The 12889-nt window shown below is 51.2% G+C and overlaps 5 protein-coding genes across 5 annotated transcripts; 2 read left to right on the top strand and 3 right to left on the bottom strand.

The window, feature by feature from the left end:
- Positions 1-901: 901 nt before the first annotated feature.
- Positions 902-1724, top strand: BDW47DRAFT_110719 (putative haloalkanoic acid dehalogenase). The gene has a single exon (XM_024813795.1). The coding sequence runs from the start codon at positions 922-924 to the stop codon at positions 1630-1632; it is 711 nt and encodes a 236-aa protein (XP_024669254.1). The 5' UTR covers positions 902-921; the 3' UTR covers positions 1633-1724.
- A 378-nt stretch (positions 1725-2102) lies between these two features.
- BDW47DRAFT_133583 (SDR family NAD(P)-dependent oxidoreductase) lies at positions 2103-2975 on the top strand (the record flags this gene model as incomplete). The annotated part of the gene is made up of 1 exon (XM_024817872.1): positions 2103-2975. One exon carries the CDS (start codon positions 2103-2105, stop codon positions 2973-2975), a length of 873 nt encoding a protein of 290 aa, XP_024669253.1.
- A 108-nt stretch (positions 2976-3083) lies between these two features.
- BDW47DRAFT_128307 (alpha-N-arabinofuranosidase A) lies at positions 3084-5343 on the bottom strand (the record flags this gene model as incomplete). The annotated part of the gene is made up of 8 exons (XM_024816831.1): positions 3084-3473; positions 3532-4178; positions 4226-4258; positions 4306-4382; positions 4432-4515; positions 4577-5075; positions 5124-5139; positions 5191-5343. 8 exons carry the CDS (start codon positions 5341-5343, stop codon positions 3084-3086), a joined length of 1899 nt encoding a protein of 632 aa, XP_024669252.1.
- Positions 5344-6345: 1002 nt separating this feature from the next.
- BDW47DRAFT_119680 (cysteine dioxygenase) lies at positions 6346-7763 on the bottom strand (the record flags this gene model as incomplete). Its single annotated transcript, XM_024815381.1, has 3 exons — positions 6346-6774; positions 6835-7176; positions 7233-7763. The coding sequence occupies 3 exons, from the start codon at positions 7761-7763 to the stop codon at positions 6346-6348; spliced, it is 1302 nt and encodes a 433-aa protein (XP_024669251.1).
- Positions 7764-10497: 2734 nt separating this feature from the next.
- BDW47DRAFT_133578 (ketopantoate reductase family protein) lies at positions 10498-11773 on the bottom strand (the record flags this gene model as incomplete). The annotated part of the gene is made up of 3 exons (XM_024817871.1): positions 10498-10810; positions 10869-11527; positions 11584-11773. The coding sequence occupies 3 exons, from the start codon at positions 11771-11773 to the stop codon at positions 10673-10675; spliced, it is 987 nt and encodes a 328-aa protein (XP_024669250.1). The 3' UTR covers positions 10498-10672.
- Between the last annotated feature and the right edge of the window lie 1116 nt (positions 11774-12889).

Here is a 12889-nt window from a genome sequence, read left to right as displayed (position 1 = left end):
ACGCTCAGACATTGCCATTCTTAGCATTGGTATGAAACTCCTGGAGGCCACCAATGGCATACGCGGACAACTTCTCAATGTCCTCTCCCCCGATGTACTGGAACCAGACCCCACCAAGAAGATTCTCATCGAGCACGTTAGTGTGGGTGGCTCGGTTGAACTGAATATATACAGACATCTCCCTGACAAGATGGGTCAGGTTATTGAAACTACCAGTAATCGGCACGAACACAAGGCACCGCTGGTTGCCGGGGTCATGTGGGACCTTTACATCGATATTTAGCCTCAGGGTGGTATGGGCCTCGATGATTAGGGCTTTTTCTGGGTCCCATACATAGTGTTGTGGAAGGGAGATAAACATATTGAATGCTCGGTTGCGATCTGCTAGAATAAAAGAGTGGATGGTTCAAGGGACGATTGAAATTGGGTTGAGGTGGTGGATGGATAACTATTATGCTTTCCAGACGCGGGGATTAGAGTATTTATACTCGTAACATAGAGATGGAACTGCATTGCATATTGATGTTTAATCTTTACAACCATCTGGAACAAAGGAACCGAAAAACTAAGCATTATTCCTTTGTGTTGACAATGACATGTCTCAGCTACTCATTCGTAGCTTTCATGTGTGGGACAAAGCTTCGATCCAGTTGATTGTCATTACTGGGGACGGTTCGAGTGTTTAAAGACGATCGTCTGGGAACAGGCGTCGTACAGAATCATAGAATACTTGTGTCATATCGTGGAGATGATCGGGACCAATAATATAACATTGACCAGTTGCCAGCGGCGACCCGATTAGGACAAGGCTGGTTTGACCTTGCAGCACCCCGCATATCAAATATCGATCAGCGGATGAAAACTCATCCCATGTCCTATCCACCACTCAAAATACCGATATATCAAACTGCAACTACCATAATGTCCCGTCTTTCTGACTACCGCCTCCTGACCTTCGATGTCTACGGCACGCTGGTAGACTGGGAAACGGGGATTCTCACCGCACTATCCCCGCTTCTCTCCCGCAGCACCTTGAACTTCACACGGCAACAAACCCTATCCATATACCAAGAGCACGAAAGCAAACAGCAAATTCTCACTCCAGACATGGCCTACTCCACCCTCCTAACAACCATCCACCCCGCCCTAGCCAAGTCATTCTCCGCGCCGCCCCCAACGGCAACCGACAGCGCCGCGTTCGGAGCTTCCATCGGCACGTGGCCCGCCTTCCCCGACACAGTCAACGCCTTGAGCCGTCTCTCAAAGCGGTACAAGCTGGTTGTGCTGTCCAACGTGGACCGGGCCTCGTTCGCGAAGACCAACGAAGGCAGTCTGCAGGGGTTCCCATTCGACTTGATCATCACGGCGGAGGATATCGGGTCATATAAGCCGAATGTGCGAAACTTTGAGTACATGCTGGGGGCTGTGGGGGAGAAGTTTGGAGTGGCGAAGGGCGAGGTGCTGCAGACGGCACAGAGCCAGTACCATGATCATCATCCGGCACGGAAGGTAGGAATCAAGTCTGTGTGGATTGAGAGGGAGGGAGGGACGATGGGAAATATGGAGGAGAAGGTGTTCGATTGGCGGTTTGGGACGTTACGGGAGATGGCGGATGCGGTGGATGGCGTATAGATGGCATTTTGCCGTGTGGGCATTCCGATATTTCCCTTATAATCGGTAGGAATAGGATGCTGGTTTTCAGGACTGTAGAGAGATCAATACTTAGGGCATGAACAAAAGAACTTGGTTTGTTTGTGTGGTAGAGCATGCATAGCAGGTCTCTTGAGCTTCATCCCGCCCCTCGTCCACTTGTTCCCAACATACCATAATACCTGAATGTCGACCGAGTGTTAAGACCGAAGATAGGTGGAAGAAAACCAAAACTATCGACCAACAGACACACCCGCCATGCCCAATATAGCCAATGCCATACCAGGCCCACGATAACCGACAAGTATATCAGCCTCGGGCCGACAAGCGGGGAAATCCGCATCAAACCCCATATATAGAGCTCCACTTCCCCACACCCCACCTCCACATCCTCCACTTCAATAAGCAAGTACAAAAGACAAAACGACCCAAAGCCAAGACCTAAGAACACTATGACAACAGACGCAAGCACAGCGGAGCCTCCTCCCGCCCGCCCCCAGCGCACCCTCGCCGGCCGCGTCGCAATCGTCACTGGCGCCGGCGCAGTAGGAGACGGGATCGGCAACGGCCGCGCAGCAGCAATACTCCTCGCAGAAGACCACAGCGCGGTAGTTTGCGTTGACCGCGATCTCGCCCTCGCACAACGCACCGTCGACATGATCCTTGAGGACAACCCGTCCGCCCAGGCAATGGCCATCCAAGCAGACGTGACAGTGCCTGCAGACTGCGAGAAGGTAGTAGAGACAGCGGTGTCCAGCTATGGACGGGTCGACATTTTATTCAACTGCGTTGGGGTGGGCGGTCCGAAGGGCACAGCCGTGGAGGTGGACATTGCTGCGTGGACGGCAGGGCTGAACACCAACGTGACGAGCATGGTGCTGATGGCCAAGTATGCGATTCCAGCGATGGCGCGGAACGACAACGCGCGGGGATATCGCGGCAGTATTGTCAACATGGGGTCTGTGGCGGGACTACAGGGGGGAACTCCGCACTTGCTCTATCCAACGAGTAAGGGGGCAATTGTTAATATGACGCGCGCGCAAGCGGCGCAGCATGCGCGGGATGGGGTCCGTGTTAACTGTGTTTGTCCCGGGATGGTGTATACGCCGATGATGTATGCGGGGGGTATGAGCGAGGAGGCGAGGCAAGCGAGGCGGAATCGCAGCTTGTTGAAGACGGAGGGGACGGCTTGGGATGTGGGCTGTGCGGTGCGGTTTTTGGCGGGCGATGAGGCGCGCTGGATGACTGGGGTGGTGTTGCCTGTTGATGGGGGAACGACGGCTGCGACGGCGGAGTTACCCAAGGGGTCGAGTGTGAGTGAATAGATCGGTAGGATCAAACAGTATAGACGAGCGGTTCTAGATAAATATAAATGGTGAAATGTCGATCATATGTATATACAGGCTTGTATGTACTCTATTAAACAAGTAGCATCAAGATACAACCAAAACGGCAACGCCCCACGCCGCCATCTTGACCTCATAGATTCCATCCGGATTATCTACTTCCTGCTTCTGCGGAAGAATCTGTACATCATGCGGCAGGTTGGCCGTTTCCTTGGGGCCCTCAAGTTTATGCAACGTCCCGGACATCGTTTCCGGCACAGTGATCGTGATTGTCTGCTCCTCGTCTCCGTAGTTCGCAAGTTTGACGATGTATGATTCGTCGTTCTTAGATGCACCCCAGTATAAGGGTCCAAAAGGATTCGTGGTATTAACCGGGAGAATGGTGGAGCCACGGTTGGTTGAGAACATCTGCTGCACGTAGTAGGACGTGGAAAGAGTGAGGGAGCCGGGGCTCGAGTCCAAACCGAACATCGTAGGCTGCTTTGTTAGCATTATAAACGGCGGCGCCACCCACCCCCGACGTAGGTGCACTTACCGACCACTGTGTGAAGCCATAATGTTGCAGCAGTGGGGCATAGGCGGCCATTTTGATGATGTCACTATTCCGCTCAATCCCAATCATATGCACCGCCTCACTACACGCCATCTGCATGAACGTCCAGAACACGCCATCGGGGTCGGTGAAATTACGGGCCCCAAACTCGCCGACAATCACAGGCTGGTCCCGGGGCTGGTTGTCCCAGTAGTTGAACATAGCCACCAGCTCATCCGGCTTGCGGTAGTAGTGTTGGTCCAAAGTCAGGGGCTTCGGAAGTTCCTCGGGTAGACACTCAGGCTTCATCGTGCTGGCGATCAAGACAAGATCGGGGTACTTCTCCCGCAAGACATTGTAAAACTGGGTAAAGCGTTCGGGGTGAGTTTCGCATCCACCTGTGTAGTCGTCCTCGTTACCGATGCCGACGTAAGTCAGTTTCCAGGGCTCTTCGCGGCCGTTCTGAACGCGCAGCTTGCCATAGATGCTATCCGGGGGCCCGGTCAAATACTCGAGTTCGTTCAATGCGTCTTCAATGTATGGGTCAAGGTCGGACCCCGTGAGGATCTCGTTGTATGATTTCCCGTTCCAGAGGATGAGGAATGGCTCCATGCCCATATCGTCGCACCAGTACATGTACTCGTCGAGGCCTAGGGGGTCAGACCCAACGTTCATAATAGCGAGCAGAGAGGCTTACCCAGGGCATCGGTATTTGGAACATTCCATGGGCCTATCAATGTTAGGTTTTGACGGTGCATCTTTCGTGGCACAACTTACTCTGTCGCCCAGGACGGTCGACAACCGGCCCTATCGTCTCATTCCACTTCCACCGGCTGTTCACATCCAAACCTTCACTACCCATTATTAGAGGGCTAATTGGAAAAAATCCTGGTTATAACTTACATATTGTTGCCACCAGGAAAGCGCAAGAACGATGGACGGAGGTCCTCCACGACTTTGGCGACGTCATCCCGCAAGCCATTTTTGCTATTCTATATTAGCGTCATTGCAGAGGGATGAAAGATTAGGGGGGGGGAGTGGAACGTACCGTGAGTGAAAAGTAGGGGGAAACAGCTGAACGAGTCCAAAATTTAAGGAGCTTCCTGCCACTTTGTTGCCATCCACAAGCAACCGCCATTCATTGTCTCCATCTGGCGACGCTGTCGAGTTGAAAGTCGTTTCCCACGGCGTGAACTTATCCACAATACTATGGACCGTCAAGTTATGGTTGGCATACACTTCCCCACTAGTAGATCCAATCAGCTGCAGCGTGATCTCGCCCTCATAGTCACCTTTCATCCAGAACTCGCTGGTGTAGGTCTCGTTCATCACAGGCACCCCATTGTAGCCTTGGTTTGCGAACCCCACAAAGGCAGTTTCCCCCTCCGGAACGGAGAGTCTCAACGATGAGGTGATGGCCTCGCTGACGGGGTTGTCCGAGTCTTGGTCAATATCCACATCGCCAATGGGCGCATACGCCAGAAGACCCGGCTCGTCGCCCTGAAAGCCATTGTTTCGCAGGAGTTGACCGTGGATGCCCCCGTCGCCTGATTGATTAGCTCAATGCGACGCGTCCACGGTTGATTCAGGCATACCCGATTGATCCATTTCCTAAAAATGTCAGCACCCGGAAGGTTCCCTGCAAAATATACGACAACTCACCTCAAACATGATTCCATATAACAGAGGACTGGACTCGTTTCCGCCATGGTCCCAGACAGTGAGTTCCGCGAGGGGCTGGGGAGTATCGCGCGCGTGTAAATTGGCCCTCTCATTCAAAGTAACGCGATGCGACCAAGCCGGGACACCCGACATGGCCGCGACTATACACAGAAGGTTGACTGCCATCATATTGGGAGTTTAAACACAGCTATTGACGCCGGCATGTCTACTCCCTGACCAGCTATGTTATACCTTTTATCGGCAAACTAGACCAGACATGAGGCTGACAAGGGGTAGGTAGCTGAGGACTTACTCGTCCGTGCACTTTTTATTCGACCACTAGAAGGGGCAGTGGTGGACAAAACCCCACTGTCGCGGTTCTAGATGCGCGTCTAGCCCTGACATCATCACCCGCGATCAGATCGGTAGGGGGACCCGACGGCCTCCGTGTTGTGTTATTCGCTGCGAATGAATAATTTGTGGACTGATCGTAACCCAAGTTGATGACGAGGGCATGGCGGTATGCTCGAAATAGGATCATAAGCCGAGTGATCGCAATTTGGGAGCCCCACTTACTGAGACGGTGTTTATAGTAGTGGCCCACCGATTTATTCTCCGATAAAGCTTGCTAGGCTGTGCTGTGATCGGCCCGAGAGTTCCGTGGAAGCACCAAGTAGACGAATAGAAGGTAAGCGCTATCTAGCAGAGCTTCTTTTCACGACAACTGGTCTATTTGACAGAGCTTAGGGTATTATTCGCGACGGAGTTATGGATGGGTTGATTGCCTATCATCTACATACCAGAAGTGGTCACGTGGTCGTGGTCGTGATCGTCTTTGCTTACGGTCAATCACACTGTCCTCCGCAAATAGAAACAACACCATACCAGACATATACTTTTCAAAGCCGAGGTTTGTTGTGGTTTCCACAAAATACTAAGTCCTCGAATGATTGAGTTCATACAGGATATGGACACTAAGTTCGTTGTAGATATATTTTTATACGGCCCAATAGTATCTGTCGTCAGTCCGTCCATACGTGTATAATTGAGAAAAGAAATCACACCACGGATGTTCATTGAGGGACGTATGTTCAAACCGACCATAGGGACGGCAGTGCGAGCCAACTAGTGACACCACAAAGCGTGCCAAGTCATCTAGGCATGTTTCCCCTTCCACTCCTCTCTGAGCTGAGCAACAAGCTCTCCATAAGCCATGTCACTGGTGGGGGTAAACGGTTTCTTGTTGTTGTCCGGGTCGAGGTAGTCAAAGTACTCATAGTGAACCTTATCACTTTGCTCGAACTGGTAACATTGAAGCGTGATACACACGGTTTGTCCTGGGTTCTCCAACTTGTGGATCTGGTACTGCTTCTGGCCCAGCCACGTCACATCGCCCTTTTTCAGTATGACCGAGTTTCCGACTTGTATCGGCTTCCGGTGATCTTGAACGGCATCATACCAAGAGCACTGAATACTGCCGTACAGCACCTTGATGACGGCGGACGCCTTGCCGTGGTCGTGGATGGGCGAGGAGTGGCCTGGGGGCCAGATTTCCATGACGTACGGGATACCAGGGGAGTTGCCCTGGTCGGGAATGGGTTAGAATTGAAGAACGGGAAGTTGTAAACGGTGCATTAGACTCACGAGGTTGTTACCGATGGTGATGCGCAAGTACGTCTCATTCTTATCACCAAATTCGTTGGCGTCGGCTTTCTTCTTGAGCATGTCTCCGCAGACCAGCTTCTGATTTTTACAGCTGGCGTCGATCGCATCACCAAGGTCCGGGAAGTCGGGAGACTCGAGCGTGATGTTGTGGCCAGCGACGTTGTGGTAGAGAGTCTGGCAACCAGGGGGGAGGTTGGCAAAAGTCGTGCGAGTGTATTTTTCCAGGTCTTCCAGGGAAATCTCCTGGTCTGTCACGACGAGAGGAGGCTTGTCCATAGTGACGGGGAGCGGGTCGTATGCCAGGTCGCCGGTAGGAACACTCTATCGGGGCTGTTACTAACAATCCAATAATTAGATTAAGGGAGAACATGACTTACGTCGCCATCTTGAAACACGTCCGTCGAGGTGAGTGTGTCCATCCAATTCGGAAACGGCTTGTCGCCATTAAGACCGACATCCAGATACGTCAAGGAGAAGTTGGTGAGATGTTGTCCGTATCGGAAGCGCTTGTTGCTGCGGTCGACCGAGATCCAATACACTGTGGGATCCTTCTTGGACAGAGTGTTGAGGCGAGCGGCGGGCGGCTGCTTGGGGTACACAACATGGGGGACATCTTTGAAGCTTTCCGAGTATTTGTCCCTCATCTGCAAGACACAGCTCGATGGGGTAATAGTAAGCTTCAGGGTAGGCTGACTGCCCGGAGATTCGGGGTTGACAATGAACTCCAACAGTGTCATTGTTTTCGATCTGGCTGAGATTGTCCCCAGACCGCCGATATCCATTGCAATGCCGTAAATTGGCTGTATGGAAGAATACTGTTTCTTTGCTCCCCCCTCGGGCCCTTCCTGTGGTGCCTCCTGCCGTGTAGGGGTCCAGAATGGATTGCTGAAATCCTCTGGAGCCGCCATGATGAATTGGTTGGTGTGAGCTTGGATGGCGTTGAAGGATACTGGAGAGACAAGACCTTGTCGAATGCTGTCTTCGTTCACGGTACTTCCTCCGCACTTAAATAGATTCAAACAGTAGATTCGCCTGGTTGGACCTGGCTTGCCCCGCGTCAGCTGAAAAAGTCACCGCGTTTATATCGTGCAGCTGAATATTCATGTCTAACATGGCAGTGACCATTAATTCCCTGAGTTTGAGACCTGGAACGGAAGTACCGTGCACGGCAGGCAGAGCTGAACATGCAAGCCACGCCCAACTGCACTTCACGTTCCGACCATGGTCGACATCATGGGAGAACACTTCATCATTGCAGAAACCTTGGCACATGTTGCAGAAATGCTCAATGAGGGCAACCTCAATACTTGTAGCTGGAGGTGGAGGGGCTGGCTGACATCCGAGTCGAGTGGGGTAGAATACTTTGCACCGGTGACATGGTGCCTGTTTATTTGTTCACCCCATCGGTGGCGGATGCAGGCAGGGGTTGCGCGGATGTCCCTGTTCCTCATCCTGCATGTATACTGCAAGTTGTGGGTGCTCTGCACCACATCAAAGGATAGCAAATGCATGAAATCGTCCACCCCTTACCCACTATGCAAATGCCGGGCGGGATGAAAAAGTCGCGCCATATCGTATAGTCCGAACAGAGCAAGAATGTATGTGTCATGGATATGACGCTTTGCCAAACTCCATCCGTTCATAGGCGGGATCTAGCTTTGAGCGGATGATGAAGAGACAGTTCCATCCAGACATTGAGTCCTGATTAGTGGAGGTCACTCAAAGCCACTGTTGAACTCTTGCTATTTGGATCGAAAATCCACCCCATTTCTGATCCGAGCTCTGGATAGTCCCCTCGGGCCCCACCATCATAGGTGTCATTGATTGATTGGATCCTATCATAGGCTCTTCGGGGTACTTCAGCTCAAACTCCATGACAATGGTCGAGATCGTACAAAGTCCCCGTCTCTTCATCAATGGCAGATACTAACCACCCGACAGGACGAGAAATATACAAGTACTAGTAGCCAGTCAGGTGGCAGTGTTCGTGTCCGATCTCATCGACTGTCAAGGATTGCGAGATTATCATTATTTGAAGAATGAAGCACGTATCAAAATGCTAGCGCGAGAACATGAGCCCACCGCACGAGCGTTCTTTTAACTCCTACTTTTACCTTGAAAACCCCAGTGTGTAAGACCGAAAATAGGTCGAATAGATGAACGGCCGGGTAAGGTTAAGTCTAGCATCCAGCCATTCACGTCAACCCACTTTTACCTGGCAACTTAGCCCGATGCCAACCGATGAAATTCATAGATTGCGTCACGTCGGACAAACGGGAAGGCCAAGGGAACACCCTCTGGGAGCTCGCTTTTCATTCCCCGGAAGCGCGACGCATGGTAAAGACATGCGTTTAGTCTTGACCCTGTACACGTACAGCGTCTCCGTAGTTACCTATAAACAGCCGACTTTAACCAGTCTCGCCCACTTGTCGACACCAGTCTCTCGGTATTGGACTAACTTGTTCCCACTCCGCATCGACCGTCATGATACCAGATTTATCGACCCGGGAGGCTTTGGACAGAGGGAGAACTGAACATACCAAGTGCCTAGTAATCGCGTCGCCCGGTACAGCATAATTGCCCCCTTCACGATGGCCAACGGCTTCCAGATTGAAATGCCGCTCTGGCAGACGCAAACCACAGCAGGAAGGCGCTGGAAGATTCCGTCCTGGGCGAATGGGATTACTGTGCTTTGTGTCCCGCTGTATTCCATTTGCATTGGTCAGGCACTCACCTTCCAGCAAACCCGGTAGCACGACTCGGCGAAGAGCCAGTATATCAAGGATTTACTTTCTATGAACCTTACTGCGGACGCCAATATAACAGCTGTGAAGCCCAATGTGCTGCCCAGTGACGCTATCAGGTATAACGGGGCGACCGAAAAAAAACGGCAGGCTTGCAGCGTTAAATGCTATTGGGAATGCAAGACGCCCCAACCAAGCAGAAACATTTGGCAAACTTGCTACTAGTATTACGAACGGCATGCGACGATCAGTACGGTGTTGAAGGGACACCTACCAAGCTCTACAGGGCCCGGTGGGAGTGGATTGTACTCTATGGCATGGTGTTCGTAGGCGATGCTCTGTTCTGTTCTGGATGATGACCGTGCGGTATTCCTTAGTTTCCCCGAAGGTGGTTCCTGCATGAAAAATCAGCTCTCTTGCGGCCATGCGGCCATTAGCTAGACATCTACAATTACGGAGGTACTGAAAGGCGCAGATACTGGGACGGAAATGGAGCAGCAAGCACGAAAGCGGAGGGTGATGATGCCGCTGTCGGATGGGTCGACGTCATCGCAGTGAAGCAGTGAAGATGAAGAGAACAATACGCACTTGATGCGTGGGGTAAATATGCAAGATGTTGCAGCGAGCTCCGGTGAGGTATTGACTGATTTAGATGGTCGGCAGACAATGTGGTTTTGTCCTGTTGCAAACGCGCTCGAATCTGAGGGGAGCCGCGCACATGTTCACCTTATCAGTAATGATCCTTACTTAATATTTAGAAATTATTGCTATGGTTTTGTTTTCTACTAGGGGAGTACGAAACCACCACAAGATAGTGTTGGAGGTGTTCGGAACTCTTGGTGCATGGGTTTAATATCTGTCGATATATCAGTTGGCCTTCTTTACATTCCTGTTCTATTGTGTATATCATTGCTTGGTCCAGAAAGTGCGACGTCCTAGTACACATGACACGCCCTCAACTACATCTATCCACTTGTAAACCACTGACACTGGCCTTCCAGACCTATTCCCTAATTTATAACGGGGCATTCCAAGTCTCTAGCATTTCAAGACACCAATGTACCACGCACAAGCTATTCCGCTTTCTTCAAGCGTAGCTGTACCCCACAACAGAGATGGTACAACATAGACAGCATTGGCGCCGCAATACCCAATGTTTCGGCCTCACGGAAAACCTCTCCTAGAATATTCTCATGCTCAATTAAATTTCCCTACAACGGATTAGCAAACCAGTTATACCAAGTGGAAAAGGACAAAGACGGGACCAACCTTTCGTACATCCATCAGCATACTTGGCGAAATCTTCTTTTCTACCGGATTACTCGCGATCGTTCTAGGTATAATATCCTCCGGCAGAAGATACCCCTTAGCCGCGGCAACAGCGACCACCTCTTTCATAGCCGGAACAACGAGCGCATCTAAGCTTCGCCCATCCGTCTGTAGCGAACCGGTATCAAGCCCAGTGAGCGCACAGATCGGGTTCAACGTAGCGTTATAGACAAGCTTGGTCCACCGATCCAGCCCCACGTTCGGCTCGTGGCGACAAACGGTTTTACCCCCAGCGGAGTAGATCCGGACGAAGTGCTCCGCTGCGGCTGTGAGTTCGGTGAGGTGAATCGTTGGGTGGTGGAAGGCGCCGATGTTGAGATTGTCAGACTGCTTGTGCTGGATGACGCCCTTGGCGATCTCGTGGGCGTCGGTGCGACTGACGCCGGAGAGGACGATATTGCTGGGGAATCTGGCCTGCACGGGGCGTTCGATGTTGAGTCCATTTTGAATGAGGACGATTACGGTGTGTCCTGGCGTGACGGCTGGGCTCATGATATCCGACAGTCGGGGTGTGCTATCGGCGATGTTCTTGGTGCAACACACGATGTAGTCGAAACGGGTGGTGTGGTCGGCGCTGGTATCCGGTACGGAATTTAGGACTACAGGCAGTTGTGAGATTTCATTAACATTCAACGGATACTCCGCGTGATCATACCCGCAGCTGGCCTCCAGTTCTCGAGGATGCCATGATCACACGAATCGATGCGAAACCCAGTAGCCTGAACAGCCGGGTAGTTGCTCCGCAATACGACCGACACATCTGCCTGTTGACCGGTTTGCAGATTAAGTGCTGCGACGGTCCCGATTCCGCCGGAGCCAATTAATAGTACGCGAGTTTTCGCCATTTTTCGAACCCCGGCCAAATCTTCACCGCGGGGTCCATATGGGGAGGTGCCATTTATAGCGCGGACAGGGTGATGATCGGATTCGGGATGGCTTCCGAGATTGTCGGCGGAAAGAGCCAATGAGCGTGTTGCGAATAATGTCTGAAAGGTTGGTTTCTCTTCGGCCACAAAATTATTGCCTTAAACAGTGAATCGACCATGGATGAATATGTACAGTGGAACTAGATATATGTATTAGGGTCTAGTACCTTCATTACATTTGGAGATATACATAAACCCTGGACTACGATGTAATATAAACTAGGTAATGTCAAAAGAGCATTTCCATAACCCCACCCTGGCACCTAATGTTAAAGACTTGTGTATTGTAAAAGCATTGGAAGCAACTGGAACTGTTGTTTACGCCGTACCACACGACATGCAAGTAAATGCGGCCGACCCCAATGACTCGCGGCTACAAGGGGTAGATTAGAGAATCCCTCCCCATTCTCGGCTTGAAAACGAGTTCTAAATGCGGACTTTGTGGTGACAGTGCTGAAATATGGAGGGGGGGGGCATCGTTGTGGAAAGAATCAGGGAAAATTTTCAGTATAATAGTAGAGTCGCTGACCCTCAACGTTTGAAAAAGCTTAGGTACGTACAAATGTAGGATACATCAAGATAAAGATAGTGTGAGAAAGCTGTGCTAGTTCTACCGGTTAGCTGTGATGGTGTCCGACTGCACTCACCCCATAATAGTGATTTATATGCCTAGCAGGGGGGAGTGATGGAAGAAATCAACATGGTCGTGTTTCAATTCAAGCGTATTTCTGCCCAACAGTCATCCTCCAGATACACAGCAGTTACAATATAATGGTCGAAATGGGATCTATATCCAGTGTTCTAATGTCAATAGTGTGCTCGCATGTACTCCCCCGTTGTTGCGTACCTCGCCCACTCTTGCACTCTTTACCCTGACACCAGACGGTACGGGCTTACAATTTATGTAACCAGATCGGGACTACATTGTGTTTTATGAGGCTGGAATCACCACCGAGCTTTTGGATGTGCTGAGAGATCCGACGCATGCTAATATTCCCGTGGAGTGGCCCACTATCAGACGGATAATACTCCCAT

The sequence above is a fragment of the Aspergillus candidus genome (genome assembly GCF_002847045.1).
Source record: "Aspergillus candidus strain CBS 102.13 unplaced genomic scaffold BDW47scaffold_49, whole genome shotgun sequence".
Classification (NCBI taxonomy): domain Eukaryota; kingdom Fungi; phylum Ascomycota; class Eurotiomycetes; order Eurotiales; family Aspergillaceae; genus Aspergillus; species Aspergillus candidus.
Note: the sequence above shows the minus strand (reverse complement) of the source record. Positions and strands in the feature narration are given on the sequence as shown.